Source organism: Vanellus vanellus (genome assembly GCF_965231255.1).
Source record: "Vanellus vanellus genome assembly, chromosome: 14".
Lineage (NCBI taxonomy): Eukaryota > Metazoa > Chordata > Aves > Charadriiformes > Charadriidae > Vanellus > Vanellus vanellus.
The window spans coordinates 11,922,904-11,937,870 of NC_138919.1; the positions used below are offsets into that span (position 1 = coordinate 11,922,904).

Sequence of the window (14,967 nt, forward strand, 5' to 3'; positions counted from 1 at the left end):
GTGTACTGCTGCCAGGTACTGCTTCATGCACAAAGGCTGTGTTCCCTGTCAAAACCAGGTTTAGTCTTGTTTTAAACTGTAGATGTCCGTGTCGTGCTGAGCATGCTCAGCTCTAAGTTTTATGTGTAGGAAGCTTGTTGAGATGTCAAGTCCGACTTCTGTGTAACAGGTGCTCAGAAGGCTGCTGTATTGGGGCTCGCAGCAGACTCTGCTGTTAAACACTTAACAGATGCTGCTTCTGTTTGCCGCTGGCCTTGGAAACTTTCTCTACCCCACCCATTAAAAAAAAAATAATGCGTTGACACAGTTCAATAGTGTTATTGCTGAAGTAAAGATCAAAATATGTGATATAGCCCACCTAAAGTACAAATTTGCAAGTTCTCGTTCAGTTTAATATCTAGGTATGCCCTCACCATAAGGGGCAATATAATAATTCACAGGGATGGAAGTTGAATCCAACTGAAAATCCCCTTCAACTCCATTTTGCCTCTTTGGGAAGAGCTCTTTTATAAGTGTCAGTGCGCTGCTTTTGCTTGAAATGAAGCTAAAGATTATTCAGAGTGCTTTAGTGCGTAAGGCCTCTGGGCAGAGCCCTCTACTTCCCCACGTGATCAGGTGCTGCAGAGGGGATGGTGGGAGCTGGATCCAGTGCTGGTCCCAGAGCTGGTACTGGTGGGGTCAGGGTTAGCAGGCACTGCTGGCTGTGGGGTAGTGATGGGGGCTCACAGAATCATAGAATGGTTTAGGTTGGAAGGGACCCTAAAGATCTTCTAGTTCCACCCCCCTGCCCTGGGCAGGGACACCTCCCACCAGCCCAGGCTGCTCCAAGCCCCGTCCAACCTGGCCTTGAACACCTCCAGGGATGGGGCAGCCACAACTTCTCTGGGCAACCTCTTCCAGTGTCTCACCACCCTCAGAGTGAAGCATTTTTTCTTAATATCTAATCTTAAATTTCTAGTTTAAAACTGTTACCCTTCATCCTATCACTGCACTCCCTGATCAAGGGTCCCTCCCCAGCTCTCTTGTAGCCCCTTTAGGTACTGGAAGGGGCTCTAAAGTCTCCCCAAAGCCTCTTTTCCTTTTTTCTCTCAGCCTGTCCTCATAGCAGAGGTGCTCCAGCCCTCGAAGCATCTCCGTGGCCTTCTCTAGCCCCGCTCCAACAGGTCTATGTCCTTCTTCATGCTGGGGGGTCCAGAGCTGCACGCAGCACTGCAGGTGGGGTCTCACCAGAGCAGAGCAGCAGGGCAGAATCCCTTCCCTCGATGCCCTCACGCTTTGTCCAGCGCTACCAGCGAGAGGAATTTTTTCCCCAGAACGGTGTTAAAACCGCTGGGATGGGGATGGTGCCCGCGAAGCGGGGGGAGGGGGGCGGATATGCTGAAAACGAGATTACGGGTCCTCGCGCTCATGCGAAGGGACCGGGAACCCGACGGTAGGTACCGGGCTGCCCGGGGATGCGCTCCGCCGCCTCCCGCTGCCGCTGGGCGCCGCCGCTCTGCTGGGGGCGGTGCGGGGCGGTGCGGGGGGGGGGGGCCGGCGGGGCGCGCTCGGGGCCGGACCGAGCCCGGGCCGGGGGAGGGGGGGCAGGAAGCCGCATCCTGGATCCGCCCCGGCCCCGCTGACTCACGGCGCGGCGATAAGCGCGGCCCGGCCCGGCCCTGCGCGCCGCGGCCCCGGTATGTCCGGGACATGGGCGGCTCCGCCGCGCCGCTGCGCCGGGGGCTGCTCCGGGGGCTGCTGCTGCTGCTGCTGCCGCTGCCGCCCCCCGCACAGGTACGGCCGCTCCACGGCCCGCGGGTGGGAGCGCGGCACTGTCCGCGGGTGGGAGGCGGGTGCGTGGGACTGCGGCGGTGTCCGCGGGTGGGAGCGTTTTGCGGGTGGGAGGCTGCGGGTGCCAGCGCGGTCCCAGCGTGTGTGCCTGTGCGTGACTGTGTCCTGAGTGGGTGTGTGTCCCGCGGGTGGGAGCGCGTGGGGGTACCGGCGCAAATGAGTACGTGTCCCCTGGGCGCGACAGCGCTCGGGCGTGTGTGTGTGTGCACGTGTGTGGGTGGGCACTGCGATCCACTCCACGCGTGTGTGAGCACCCCGGCCCGCGGGTGGGAGTGGGTGTGCAGGCAGGCACAGCCCCTTAGCGTGCGCGGGACGCCCGTGGGTGCCGGTGCGTGGCGACGCAGGCAGGGGTGACCCGCTTGCGTGTCCAGGGCTTGAGCACCCGCCTCGAGACTGCGTGGGTGCGCAGGGGACGGCACCCAGAGGAGTGTGGTTTGTGGGGCGAAGGGGGTGTGATGTCTGCGGGGTCGGGGTGGTTGTGCGTGGGTCCCATGGCCGTAATGCTGTTGGCAGGTGTGTGATGGAGATCTGCACTGAGGGACCACGCACAGCACCCAGGGCAGAGGATGTTCTGTGCTCAGAAAAGCATCTCCTCCCCTGGGCTTTCCCTGGCAGCCCTCGGCCCCCTCCTGCCCTCTCCTGCCCGACAGTGTGGTGCCCTCAGGAGCCGGGTGGCAGCTGCCACAGCTGGTGGCATTTCAAGCACATAGCGCAGTGTGCCAGGGTGGTTTTGGCAGCAGCAGACGCTGGCACCGTGTTTCTGTCTTTCCCCAACTGTCCCCCTCCATCGCTGGGGGAGCGAGTGTGCCCCAAGCCCACAGCTGAGCTCTGGCCCCAGTGGCATCGCTGCAGACTCCACGCTTTAATGGTGGGAGCCTCAGGAAGGCACAGGTCCTGTGGACATCCTGTGGGAACAGCAGCCGTGCTTCTGGGCTACAGCCCAGAAGGGCTGTTGGGGGAACTGGGGCTGGGGGTGGAGGGGAGGGTGGCAGCTCCCGGGTGCCCAGCGCTCCCAGTTATGCCCATGGTGGTGTGTGGGGAGCAGGCTGGGCAGCCTGGCCTTTGTTCAAGTGCCCTGTCACCGAAAAAACAGTAGTTGCAGAAGAGATGGAAGAAACTGCAAAGCATCGGGGGGAGGGAAAAGCAGAGCCCACGAGCACAGAGGTGCTGTAGCTCTGGCTGCTGGGAGGGCTCGGCGGTCTCGGTTCTGTTTCCCTCGTGCAGGTGGCCACACCGCAAGAGCTGCGCCTGCTGGCCTGGCTTGTCGCCACAGCCGGCAGCGAGCCTGCCTGCGTGGCCACAGGGTGCTGGAGAGGCGGCAGCGGGGAGCAGTTGCCCTTCTCTGCCTGCCCCACTGTGTCCCCTGGACAAAGCAAGAGCTGGGAGACCAGCTCCGACCTCACTTAAAGATTATGCAAGATGAAGGGCAAATAAAAGAGTTGGGCTCAGAGCCGAGGGGTTAATGTGAGGTGCATTGGGAGGGAGCTGGTGTGTGCTTCTGGCAGGAGGTACAGCCGGAGAACAGGCGACCTGGCACCCATCAGGGCTGCTCTCGATGTTGCTGGAGCTGGAGGAATTTCAGTGACTCAAGGCCATGACGTGTCTCCTGGCCCCACTGTGCCATGGCTGGTCTGTCACCGCCATCGGGTTCTGCTCCGCAGACGGGCATGTGCTCACACGTAGGACACCGTCTTGGCACAGGCTGTCGGCCGCTCTCCGCTCTTTCGTCTGGCCGGGTCCCCACGCCAGGCGCTCTGCCCAGCTCAGGCTCCAGGAGCTGGTACAGAGCAGGTGAGAGGCAACCAGGGGACTGCCGGGGGGGGAGAACATCATGCCGGGTGCAACTCTTGGGCCACCCCGCACGAGTGACCAGGGCAGCAGCTCGCTTGAGCTGCTTCTGCATCGCGGCCAGTGGTGAGCCTGGGCGCTGCTCTGGCTCCCTGGCACCGGGGACAGCCACGCCGGCCCTGCCTCCGCCTGTAGCCGTTTGGGTCCCCGTGCTGTTTGCTGATCCCTGTTTGCTGACGGGGTGAGGCTGGCGTGTGTGCCAGCCTGCGGCGGCTGAGCCGGCCCTCACTGTACGGACGCCGTACACGGAAGCAGCAGCTCCTGTTCCCAGCCTGAATTTCCAATTCAACGTCAGGGCAGCCGAAATCTGTAGCATTGAAGGCCTGTGAGAGCATTAATTGCATTTCTGGCATGAAAAGTCACCCAACTCGTTTGTTTTCTGGAAGGAGCCGGTAGCTGGGCTGTTTGTGTCACCTTTAGAAAGGCACCCCGGAGTCGTGGCTGGGAACAGCCACGCTGCAGCTCATCCCCGCCGGCAGCGACACTGGCTCCGGGGCAGAGGAGGGGAAAGGCTGCACCGGTACCAGGACTGCACTGGTGGGACGTGACCTGTGCTGCAGGAGCCAGGGACCGTAGGTGACACACGCTGCCACTCACGATGAGCGCAGCTACCTTAGCGCCGGGGCTTCCTGCCATGGATTTATAAAACACAGCACCTCCAAACAGCCAGTAACGATTCTGTGGTGGGGAGAGCTAGAGGAAAAAGCAGATTTAATATGCTGGTGCAAGGAAATAAATTATTTGCCTTCCCAGTCTTGCCTCAATGGGGACCAGAAGGGACCCTGGGGCTCTTCCCCGCAGTCTGCTGCCCGGCGTGCTGGGGACAGGGGGGTTTGCTGAGCTGTGTGAGATGAGCCCCCACAGCTCGTCCCCAAGTCTGGCCCTGCTCCCTAAGGGCAGTGTTTCTGTCCGTAGTGCCTCAAAGGCGGTGCTGTGACTGTCCCAGAAACACTGCTTTTCATATCCACTCTGGATGGAAACCTTCACGCAGTGAGTAAAAGCACCGGTGACATCAAGTGGACGCTGAAGGATGGTGAGTAACCACCCCGGGGGGTGCTTGCTCACAGCCTGGCTCCCTGGGCTTGTCACTAGCCGGGGTTTGGGGATACACACACCCCCCCCCCTCCCAGCCTGGCTCCTGCTGGATGGGGGACGCTGCCAGCTGCAGCTCCAGCCCCAGGCACAGCCCTGTGCAAGAGCAGAGCATCTTGGGGAGGGGGGAGCAGACCCCCGCTGCCGGTGGTGCTTATTATGGGTCTGAAATGCAAATAGGCTGCGGACCTGGGCACGGCGGCGCATGGCTGTGCTTGGTAAACACTGCCACGTTGTCCCCGCTCGCAGGGAGAGGCTGCTGACGTCTGCGTTTCACTCTCTTTTTCAGATCCTATTCTGCAGGTGCCGGTTTATGTGGCAGAGTGAGTGTCACCCACCCCCAAAGGGCAGAGCGCCCTTTGCAGGGCAGGCAGCCTGCGGGGCTGGGCAGGAGCCTTTCGGAGGTGCACGACTGTCCTGGTGAACCAACAGATTCACCACGAGAAAGGGGAACCTGGGAGCAACGAACCCGCCAGCCCGTGCCATAGCGTTGCCTTAAAGCCACCCTTTGCGCTAGCGCTTCGCGCGCGATGATGAGGAGTAGCTGCTCCCTGCTGGTGAATTGTATAGCCTTTCTGCAGACAGCCCGGGAGCTCTCAGCACCACCACGTACAAAAAGCGGAGGAGAGAAATTGAGGAAAACCCACCCGAAAGAGCAGGGGGAAGGCAGGACAGCAGAGAGCTCCCCTGGGGCGGGCAGGGCACCGAGCCGGCACGGCTGGTCGGTGCGGGGCGCCTGTATGGAGTTACGGTGCTGACCCATGGTGGGAGTTCATCTCCTACCAAATCCAATGCTGGAGGTTTCCAGGAAAGGTCAAGCCCCATAGTGAATCACCATGGATCAAACTGCTGAAGGGGTTTCTTTAGTGCAGCTCCTCTCTAGCCCTTGGCGTGTGCCCAGGGCAGGGGACAGCTCACAATTCATCCTCCTCTCTCCTCCTTTCCAGACCAGCATTCCTTCCGGACCCCAATGATGGCAGCCTGTATATCCTGGGAGGAAAAAACAAAGAAGGCTTGATGGTCAGTGGGGCTGCGGGGCTGCGTGCGTCCCGCCTGCCCGCACCCCTGGGGTTCGCTGGGCGGAGGGACTGGGGGACCTGCTGGACAGGGCGAGCCCGGCGCCTTTGGCTGCTCCAGTGTGTCCCTGGCACCTGGAAGATGTCAGCCGAGTGGGTGTGGGGCAAATACAGCTGGGACCCTTTCCTTCCCCGCCACGCCGTCCTGCTTTGGGATTGAGCAGTGAGGGCAGGCGAGGAGGAGGGGGCTGTCCCGAGGGGACGTCTCCTTCCCACCCTGCTTCTGCAGGCGGGAAGGCGGCTGATCGTGGAGGCGTTTCTCTGGCCCCGCATCCACTCTGCCATCTGTGTTGCAGAAACTCCCGTTCACCATCCCGGAGCTGGTCCAGTCCTCACCATGCCGCAGTTCGGATGGTGTGCTCTACACCGGTACGCAGATCCTGGCCGCTCCGCCAGACCCGGGGCAGGGGCAGAAGGAGAGGCTGCGTGGGGACCTCCTGGGAACGTATCCATGGATGGGATGGATGGGAGGCAGCCTGGCGAGCGGTTTTTGGGGACGGACAGCAGGGCTGCGGAGACTTACAGAAAATGTATTTTCATTCTCAGGGAAGAAGCAGGACACCTGGTTCATCGTGGACCCCAAGTCAGGAGAGAAGCAGACCACCCTCTCCACAGAGGCCTGGGATGGTCTGTGCCCGTCAAGTCCCCTGCTGTACATCGGCCGTACCCGTAAGCTAGCCCTGCTCCCCGTTCATCCCTCTCGTCCCAGGCGCAGCCTGCTGGGCAGTGACCTCATGCCGCGCTCTCATCCCCAGAGTACGTCATCACCATGTACGACACCAAGTCGCGAGAGCTGCGCTGGAACGCCACCTTCTCCGACTACTCGGCACCGCTCTGTGAGGAGTCCTACCACTACCGTGAGTGGCCACCGCAGGAGCCGGCTGCCCCGGTGCCCTGCTTGCAGCGGGATCCTGGCTGTGTGGGGACCCCGGGGAGATGCTGCCGTGGCGGCAGGTCTTGGTTCTGCTGATTGCTGGGAATAGCGGCTACTGCGCCGGCTGCAGCTCTCATGGCAGCAGAGCAGCAGGCAATGGCACTCAGCTGATGGCGGGACTAAGCGGGGACAGAGGGGGACAAAGCCCCACGGCCAGCGCTGCTGCATCGCCCCTCCCTCTGGCTCTGCCTAGAGATGGCACACTTCGCCTCGAGCGGGGACGGGCTGGTGGTGACGCTGGACAAGGAGAGCGGGGAGGTCCTGTGGGCGCAGAACTATGGCTCGCCCGTGGTCGGCATCTACGTGTGGCACCAGGACAGCCTGCGACGCATCCCCCACCTCAACCTGGCCATGGAGACCCTGCGCTACCTGACCTTTCACTCGCAGGACATCCACCTCCTCAAGTGGAGCTACCAGTCCGTGAAGGACTTCACCGCCACCAAGACCCAGCTGCTGTACGTGGTTCCTGTGCTGTGGCAGCCAGTGGCATTTGGGTTGCTTGTGCTTGGCCACCCTGATCCATGACGGATGGAAGGCTCATGCTTGTCCCTGCCTTGCAGGCCAGCGCTCTACGTGGGGAAGTACGCAGCCAGCTTCTACGCCTTGACGTCCCTGGTCCATGGCAGCGTGGCTCTGGTGGTGAGTCTCCCTGCTGGCGCCTGTTGGGTTGAGCTGTGGCAGTGCACGTCCCGGCTGCGTGGTGCTCCACGAGCTGTTGGACCTCCAGCCGCAGGGCATCACGCTGGCCAGGATCGACGGTCCCACCACAGATGATGTGACCATGAGAGAGTCGGGGGAGTGTGAGATCACGCCTAGCACCGATGTCAAGTACCCGCAGGGCAGCATCACCTCGCTCCACAACCAGTGGCTCCTAATAGGTACGGACCCACAAAGGGCACGGGCTTTCCCTGAGTCCTCGCTCTCGGAGGGCGCCCCAGGGAGGGGTGGCCCGAGCTGCCGGTGTGTTTTGGGGTGGCAGCACAACCTGCTTTGCTCAGTGGGGCAAATAGGGCTGAGTCTGTGACTCACCCTTGGGGACTGCAGTGAATGTGGCTTGGGGCTGGCTGCAGCCCATCCTTGTCCCCTCCCCAGGAGGGGCCGCCTCGTGGGGACTGGGCAGGTTCCCTTTGAAGCAGGGCTCACAATTCCCTGTGCTGGTGGGTGTGCCACTGTGCATTGCGCCCTGTACGCAGACGCTGGGTTAATTAGCCTGCTCTGTGATTGCTGTCACAGGTGCGATGGCTGTGTTGGCATGTTTGCAAATGAGGGGGTGTCTCAAGGTCGTGGCAGGGGAAGCACAAAGGAGCAGGGTCAGGACCCCGCTGCCTGCTGAGAGCAGGGGACCTTGCCCTCTGCCTTTCTCCGCTGGCTGTTGCTGCTCCAGGTCCCCCTCGCTGGGGACGGAGCCGGCAGGTTGTAGCTGTGATGGTTTTTGTGCCTCCCATGAGAAGCGGCGCTCCTTCTGAAGAGCCAAAACTGTCCGGCGAGCCCACATCGCTGCTGGGGAGATGAGGGACTGATGCTGTGACCAGGGACCAGCTGATGGTTGCCTCTGTTCTCCTCCCATCACAGGGCACCACGAGCTGCCTCCCGTGGTCCACACTACGATGCTACGAGCCTTCCCAGAGAACCTGAGGAAGACAACGGAAACCATCATCCCCAGGGCTCCTCCTGCCAGGACGGTGTTCGATGACGTGAGTGGCGGAGCTCTGCTGGGTCCCACCTCTGCACCGGCGGGGACCTCGAGCGATGCTGGGTCCTTGAAGGGTCTGGTCTGTCTGGGGCTGGGCGGTGGGTCCCCAGCGTGAAGTAGGATGGGGAGAGGGTCCTACGTGCAGGGCTGTAGTGGGGAGGGGGTCCCAAACCCGAGTGCCCAGAGGTCCATCCCTCCGGTGTCACCTAGCCCTGGGCGTGTGTTGCAGTTTCTGGCCCCGAGCAGCCCGGAGGAGCCCGCTGTCCGCAGCGAGGGGCCATTCCAGCCGGACCCCGCACCGAGGGAGCAGGTGGAGGTGTACCCCGAGGCTGGCACCTGGGACCTGCTGATGGCTGGCGTCGGCACAGCCCTGCTGGGTGGAGGAGTCCTGTTCCTCCTGCTCACGGTGAGTGGTGGCCGCTGGACGAGCCCGCTGCCTGCCACAGAAACACCACTTCTGAAGGGCTGGCGACTCCCTTTTTTCTCATCCTCGTGGTACAAGCAGCGGCGCCATGGCTACTCTGAGCCATGCAGCTCCCACGCCGTCTTGTACCCACAAGCCGAGGTGGTGTGCGGCATTCTGCCGGCTGGGCAGGGGACAGACGGCGCACGGGGCTTGTGCCGAGCCCTGCCAATGCCCCAGCTCTGCTCTGGCTGCAGGAGCTGAGCGCTCCCGTGGTTTGTGTTCCAGAAACTGCAGAAGCAGCATGCGGTGCAGCAGCAGCAGCTGGAGAAGCAGATTCAGCTGCTGCAGCAGCAGCAGGAGATGCTGCTCCCAAGCCGGGTTTCCGAGGAGGGTGTTCCTGCAGAGTCCGGGAAGCCGGGGCTGAGCCAGGGAAGCGCATCGCAGCTCTCGCAGAGCTCTGGCCCCTCGTCCCACCTGAAGGACCTGGCTAATGGGATGGTCAGCCCAGATCCGGCTGTCCCAGCGGCTGCTGAAGGTGTGTGCAGGTGGCAATGGGTGAGGTGTGAGGGGCTCTCTCTCCATAGATGTTGTCACCCAAAGCAGGAGCAGAGGTGCCCCACAGATGAGAGCTGCAGTCCAGCTGCAGTCCAGCTGAGTCCAGCTGAAATGCAAGACCTGCTGCTGGATAAGCATGGACTGCAAAAGCAATTGCGAGAGTAGCGGGGCCAAAGAAATAGCCAAGTGGTTAAAGAACTGGATGTTCTTTGTATAGATATAAGGCTCATGGGTTGAAGGATGGCTGTCTTCCTCTGCAGATGCAGAACCAGACGTGATTGTAGTTGGGAAAGTTTCTTTTAACCCCAAGGATGTGCTGGGCCACGGAGCTGGAGGAACCTTTGTCTTCAGGTGGGTGGCACCCTGAGGTGCCTGCCCTCATTCCTCTCTCATTCTCCCTGGGAGCCACCCGTACAGCACCAAGGCAGCTCCTTCCCTGGGTGGTGGCCGCTGGTTCAGAGGCCTTTGAGAATGGGTTGGCACCTTCCCCTTCTCATGGTCCTCATCGAACCCATCTGGAGAACTGGGTTTGTTGCATTTGATTACCGGGTACCGGCTATGCGGGGCAGGTCTCCCCCTCACAGCACCGCCCCGTGCTCCCCTTCCCCTCCTGCCTGCACCAGGCTGTCGGGCAGCTGGGCTGTGCCCGCTCCATGCAGCCCTCAGCAGTAGCAGGTCAAGTCCTCGTAAGGTTCCCCTGGCTCTGGCAGAGCCCCTTTCCCCAGCACCAGACACAGCAAAAAGCGACAGAAGTTATTTTCCTACAAAAAGGGGAGCCTGACCCCCCAGTTTCCAGCTCGCTGCAGAGATTTCTGCCTGTCCATGGCTTTGACGAGTCTTTGGGAGTCACTCCAAGGTGACCCATGCTGAGGACCCCGAAGGGCGAGTTTCCAGCATCAGCCAGAGCCTGGCAGGGCTGTGCATCTGCAACGCTGGGCTCCGCTCTGGCTGGGGAGGGCTGTGCACGAACGCCACCATCGACTCTGCGCAGGGGACAGTTTGATGGCCGGAACGTGGCTGTGAAGCGCCTCTTGCCTGAGTGTTTCCGTCTCGTGGACCGTGAGGTCCAGCTACTCCGAGAGTCGGATGAGCACCCCCACGTCGTCCGCTACTTCTGCACCGAGAAGGACAAGCAGTTCCACTACATCGCCATCGAGCTCTGCTCTGCCACGCTGCAGGAGGTGAGCCTGGTCCGGGGGGCACGGGGCCAGCTGCCTGAGGCTGCTGCTGGGGGGCTGTCGATCAGTCCTGGGTGTCCCCATCCCCGCGTTTGTAAGTCGGTCCCCAGGGTTCGCGTCTGTGCCGTTGGGGAGGTCCTGCAGTGCTCCCGCGGGAGCAGAGCACTGTGCGTGGCCGGGGGCAGGGTTGGCAGCCAGCGGCTCCCGGGTTCGGAGCACTCTTTGGGGTTCCTGCCCGGCCACGGGCATACAGCCCTGCTCCGAACCTGCTTCCCAGCAGCCAGAGGGAACAGGGGGCGGATCGGGCATGGGCAGGCTGCGAGGCGCTTTGGAGAGGCAGAGCAGCCAGCGACAGCGCTGCTCCTGTGTCAGTTAAGCCCTTGCCCTTGTTCTCCTGCCGATTCACCCTCTCGGGAGGGACCAGGGCAGCTCTGAGCCTTGGCGTCCGTCGGGGCAGTTGTTGACATGCTGGGAAGAGACTCGGCAAGCGGGAGGAGAAGCATCCTTTTACTGCTCCGTACAGCGTGAGTGTTGCTGCAGCTGTGGAGGTCCGAGGACACAAGTGAGGGCAGTTTGCTGGCAGGGGGAATAGATGTCGACTGATAGACCTGGAAATGGCAACCCTTGGGCACAAATGGCCTCTACGTGGGCTTGTCTCCTTCCACCTCTGTCTTCTGACAAGCCTTGACTTAGTTGCCTCAGTACATCAGGCTTCGGTTCATGTCTTTGTACCTCTGTGTGGTTCCAGTATGTGGAAAGCCCCAGCTTCGATCGCCGCAGCCTGGACCCGGTGTCACTGCTGCGTCAGACCATGTCCGGGCTGGCCCACCTCCACTCCCTCAGCATCGGTAAGAGGGCAGCGCGCAGGCTGGAGGGTGGTGTGTCCCATCTTGGTCCCATCCTCAGCCAAGGCTGCGGGGTTGAGGCAGCAGCTATCGGGGTCGGCAACATGGGGGGTGGCAGGCAGAGCCCCGCTCCCGGCGGCAGCACTGGCCCTGCTTCTGCCCCGCCGTGCGTTGGCAGGTGACGCTGCGCGCCCTCTCTTCCAGTCCATCGTGACCTGAAGCCCTGTAACATCCTCATCTCCGTCCCGAATCGCCACGGGCAGATCCGAGCCGTCATCTCTGATTTTGGCCTCTGCAAGAAGCTTCAGGGGGGACGACAGAGCTTCAGCCTCCGCTCCGGCATCCCTGGCACCGAGGGCTGGATCGCGCCCGAGGTGCTGCAGGAGGCCCCGAAGGAGAACCCTGTCAGTGAGCCGTGGATGCCTCCCCCGCCTAGGGTGCTCCTTTAGCCCGTCGTGGCAGAGTCCCCCGTGCTGGCAGCGGCCTCGCAGCGTGCAGCTGAAATGCACGATTAAGACCGAAGCTCCGAGAGCCCAAGCCAGCCCAGATGCAGAGCACTGGTGCTCCTCGTCAGGACCTCCTAGTCAGCGGCTGTCCCTGCCCTCGCAGGGACAGTGCCCGGCAGTGGCTCAGCGCAGGGCTTCTCATCTGGCTACAGTCCTCGGAAATTTGGGGTGGGGAGGTCGGAGGGGGCTTGCTGCAAAGGTTATGCTTCTGCTCGTCCGTTTAGCCCAGGGAATCTTCTTCCTGCTGGAAGCTGGTTGCCGTACTGGTCCCTGGCAGGGCGCATACTGGTGCTGTCACTGTGTTCCACATAACCTCGTACTGGGCTCAGTTTGCACAGCTGGGTGAGCCACCAGCAGCCCTGACGTGTCCGTCTGTCTGTGAAGTCCTGACTTGAGTCTGTCTCTGAAAACCTCTTCCCTGATAAGGACCTGATGTGATGGGCGCTTCACTGTCTCCAGAGAGCAGGGCAGGCAGGAACCCCGGTGCGGTGCATTTTCCAGCAGCTCCAGAGCAAATGACCAAGCATTCACATAAAAGAATGGAAAAATGGGGAGGCAGAAGCTTTCCTCGCCCTTTGCTGCGGGAGTCCCATCTCCCCCCTCGTGTTTTGCAGACGTGTGCTGTGGACATCTTCTCAGCCGGCTGCATCTTCTACTACGTGGTGTCGGGAGGGCAGCACCCGTTTGGGGACAGCTTGCGGCGACAGGCCAACATCTTGTCGGGCTCTTACCAGCTGAGCTGCCTGCAGGATGAAGCTCATGGTGAGACCCTTCCCCACAGGCACATCCCCGCAGGGAAGCCCTGAGCCAAGGGGCGCAGCTCCCGGTCCTTCTCAGCGAGGTTAGTTCTCCATTGTGTGGTTTCGCCTACCAGACAAGCTTGTTGCGAGAGAGCTGATTGTGGCAATGATCAGCCCCGAGCCCCAGCGCCGACCCTCGGCCCCGGTGGTCCTCATGCACCCTTTTTTCTGGAGTCAGGAGAAGCAGCTGCAGTTCTTCCAGGTGAGTGCACGCCGTCCCACCGGGCAGTGAACATAGGTGTGCTCTGAAAAACAAGTGCTGGAAACAGCCATGTTTAGGTCAACGTGCTCATTTTGAGCTACTTTTCCAAGAGGCCGAGGGTCCCTGGTTTAGGGTCAGGGCCAAATCTTCTTTGGTCCCCCTCAGTGCCAGCTCTGTTCCCTGGCGCTGGACGGGGTGCTGTGGGGTGGGGGCAGTGCCATATTCCCCCTGTCCCCGCTCTTGGGCACACAGGACGTCAGCGACCGCATCGAGAAGGAGCCTGCCGAGGGGCCCATCGTCTCGGTGCTGGAGGCGGGGGGGCGGTCGGTGGTGAGGACCAACTGGAGGATGCACATCTCCCTCCCGCTGCAGACAGGTGAGTGCGCGGGGGCCGGGCTCGCTGCTACAGCCTGGGCAGAATTGGGGAGGGAATGGGGCTCCCTGGTCCAGTGAGTGCCCTTTACTGGGCAGGAGGCACCTGCTTGTGCTCGGGAGCCAAAAACCCAGGGTGGGTAAACGTGCCAGCCCTTCCTTGGGAGGGCAGAGCAGAGCAGCGCTCCGGTTTGCCGCAGGCTGCGGTGCTCACGGGGGCTCGGGGCGGCGCTGGCGCTGCGGGGGGCTGTGGCAGCCCCTCGCCCCATCCACGTCCCGCCTTGCTCAGCATCTCTCCTGCTCTCCCCAGACCTGAGGAAGTTCCGCACCTACAAGGGGGCTTCGGTGCGCGACCTCCTGCGGGCCATGAGGAACAAGGTACGGCTGCCCCGGCTCCCCCGTGCCCCCGCCACCCGTGCCCCCCGCTCACCTCGCCCTCTCTCCTGCAGAAGCATCACTACCATGAGCTGCCGGCCGACGTCCGGGCAGCCCTGGGCTCCGTCCCCGACGGCTTTGTGCAGTACTTCACCTCCCGCTTCCCACGGCTGCTGCTGCACACACATGAGGCCATGAGGGTCTGCGCCCACGAGCGGCTTTTCCACTCCTACTACTGCCAGGGGCCGGAAGGCAACGGCAGGTGACAAGGACGTGTGCCGGGATGGCACCCACAGTGCCAGGCTGCTGCGGCTGTTCCTCCCTGCCCTGCCTGTACCCGCAGCCCCATCTTGCAGTAGCCCCGGGGGCTCTCCAGCATCCTTCTCCCCCTCCCCAGGGTGAGCAGAAGCCCCAGGACCGGCTGGTCACCCAGTGTACACACCGGTTAGAAGCAGAATGGTCCAGAAGAAGTGAGCATAGTGTGGCACTGGGCTCTCACCTAGGGTCTCCTGAGCCCAAGAAGGACCCTCTGGACACCCATCTTTGCAAGCACTCACAGTCAGACTCTGTGACCTGAAGGCATTTGTGTCAGAGAACAACAAAAAAAAAATCTCTGCGGTGGATGTGGTGTTTAAGAAGAAAGAAGAAAACGAGCATTGGGTTTTCCTGAGGGCAGCTGGGCTGGGGCCAGGTCCCAACACAGTGCTCACCAGGGATCAGTGCACTTTGTCCTCCGGCACCACACGCCTGGGAAAGCTGCTCTGTGAGCACGTGTCCAGCGTGGCTGTGACCAGGACTGGTACACCAGTCTTGACACTGGAGACGGTCCTTCAGCACAGCGGGTCAAGCTTGTAGCAGCCACCCCAGGGCTTGGACCTGCTGTTTGCATCAGGGCTGCCGAGGGCAAGGTGCCACCAGCCCCAGAGGGAGGCATGGGGCCTCCAGCACAGTCCCGATAATGAAGTTTTGAATCTCAGCTGGGCTGAGAAAAAGGTTTTCTCACTTTTGGGCACCAGCGGCCTGGCAGAGCCCCCTCTCCCCGTGTCAGTCCTGCGCCTGGGAGCCCCGACTGGTTTACACAGCGGAGCAGCTGTTCAGGAGCTGTTGTCTTGGGACCCAAAGGCGGGGAAACCCCTTCTCCCCGGGGATCCCTGCCCTCTGGACACATGCCTGTGCCTGTGGCTCTCAAAGCCTCTCCTGCTGCCCTGGGGCGGATTTCCTATGGGTGTTTTTCTACTTCACAGCATCCCCATGG

At 61.8% G+C, this 14,967-nt stretch overlaps 1 protein-coding gene across 1 annotated transcript; it reads left to right on the top strand.

Annotated features, from left to right (window-relative positions):
• Nucleotides 1-1,689: 1,689 nt before the first annotated feature.
• On the top strand, nucleotides 1,690-14,000 carry ERN2 (endoplasmic reticulum to nucleus signaling 2; the record flags this gene model as incomplete). Its single annotated transcript, XM_082490777.1, has 22 exons — nucleotides 1,690-1,773; nucleotides 4,594-4,711; nucleotides 5,060-5,093; nucleotides 5,718-5,790; nucleotides 6,143-6,215; nucleotides 6,393-6,515; nucleotides 6,602-6,703; nucleotides 6,974-7,235; nucleotides 7,341-7,419; nucleotides 7,508-7,658; nucleotides 8,353-8,474; nucleotides 8,703-8,879; nucleotides 9,165-9,414; nucleotides 9,695-9,785; nucleotides 10,426-10,615; nucleotides 11,361-11,460; nucleotides 11,662-11,861; nucleotides 12,578-12,725; nucleotides 12,838-12,965; nucleotides 13,218-13,341; nucleotides 13,648-13,715; nucleotides 13,787-14,000. The coding sequence occupies 22 exons, from the start codon at nucleotides 1,690-1,692 to the stop codon at nucleotides 13,976-13,978; spliced, it is 2,889 nt and encodes a 962-aa protein (XP_082346903.1). The 3' UTR covers nucleotides 13,979-14,000.
• Nucleotides 14,001-14,967: the final 967 nt, after the last annotated feature.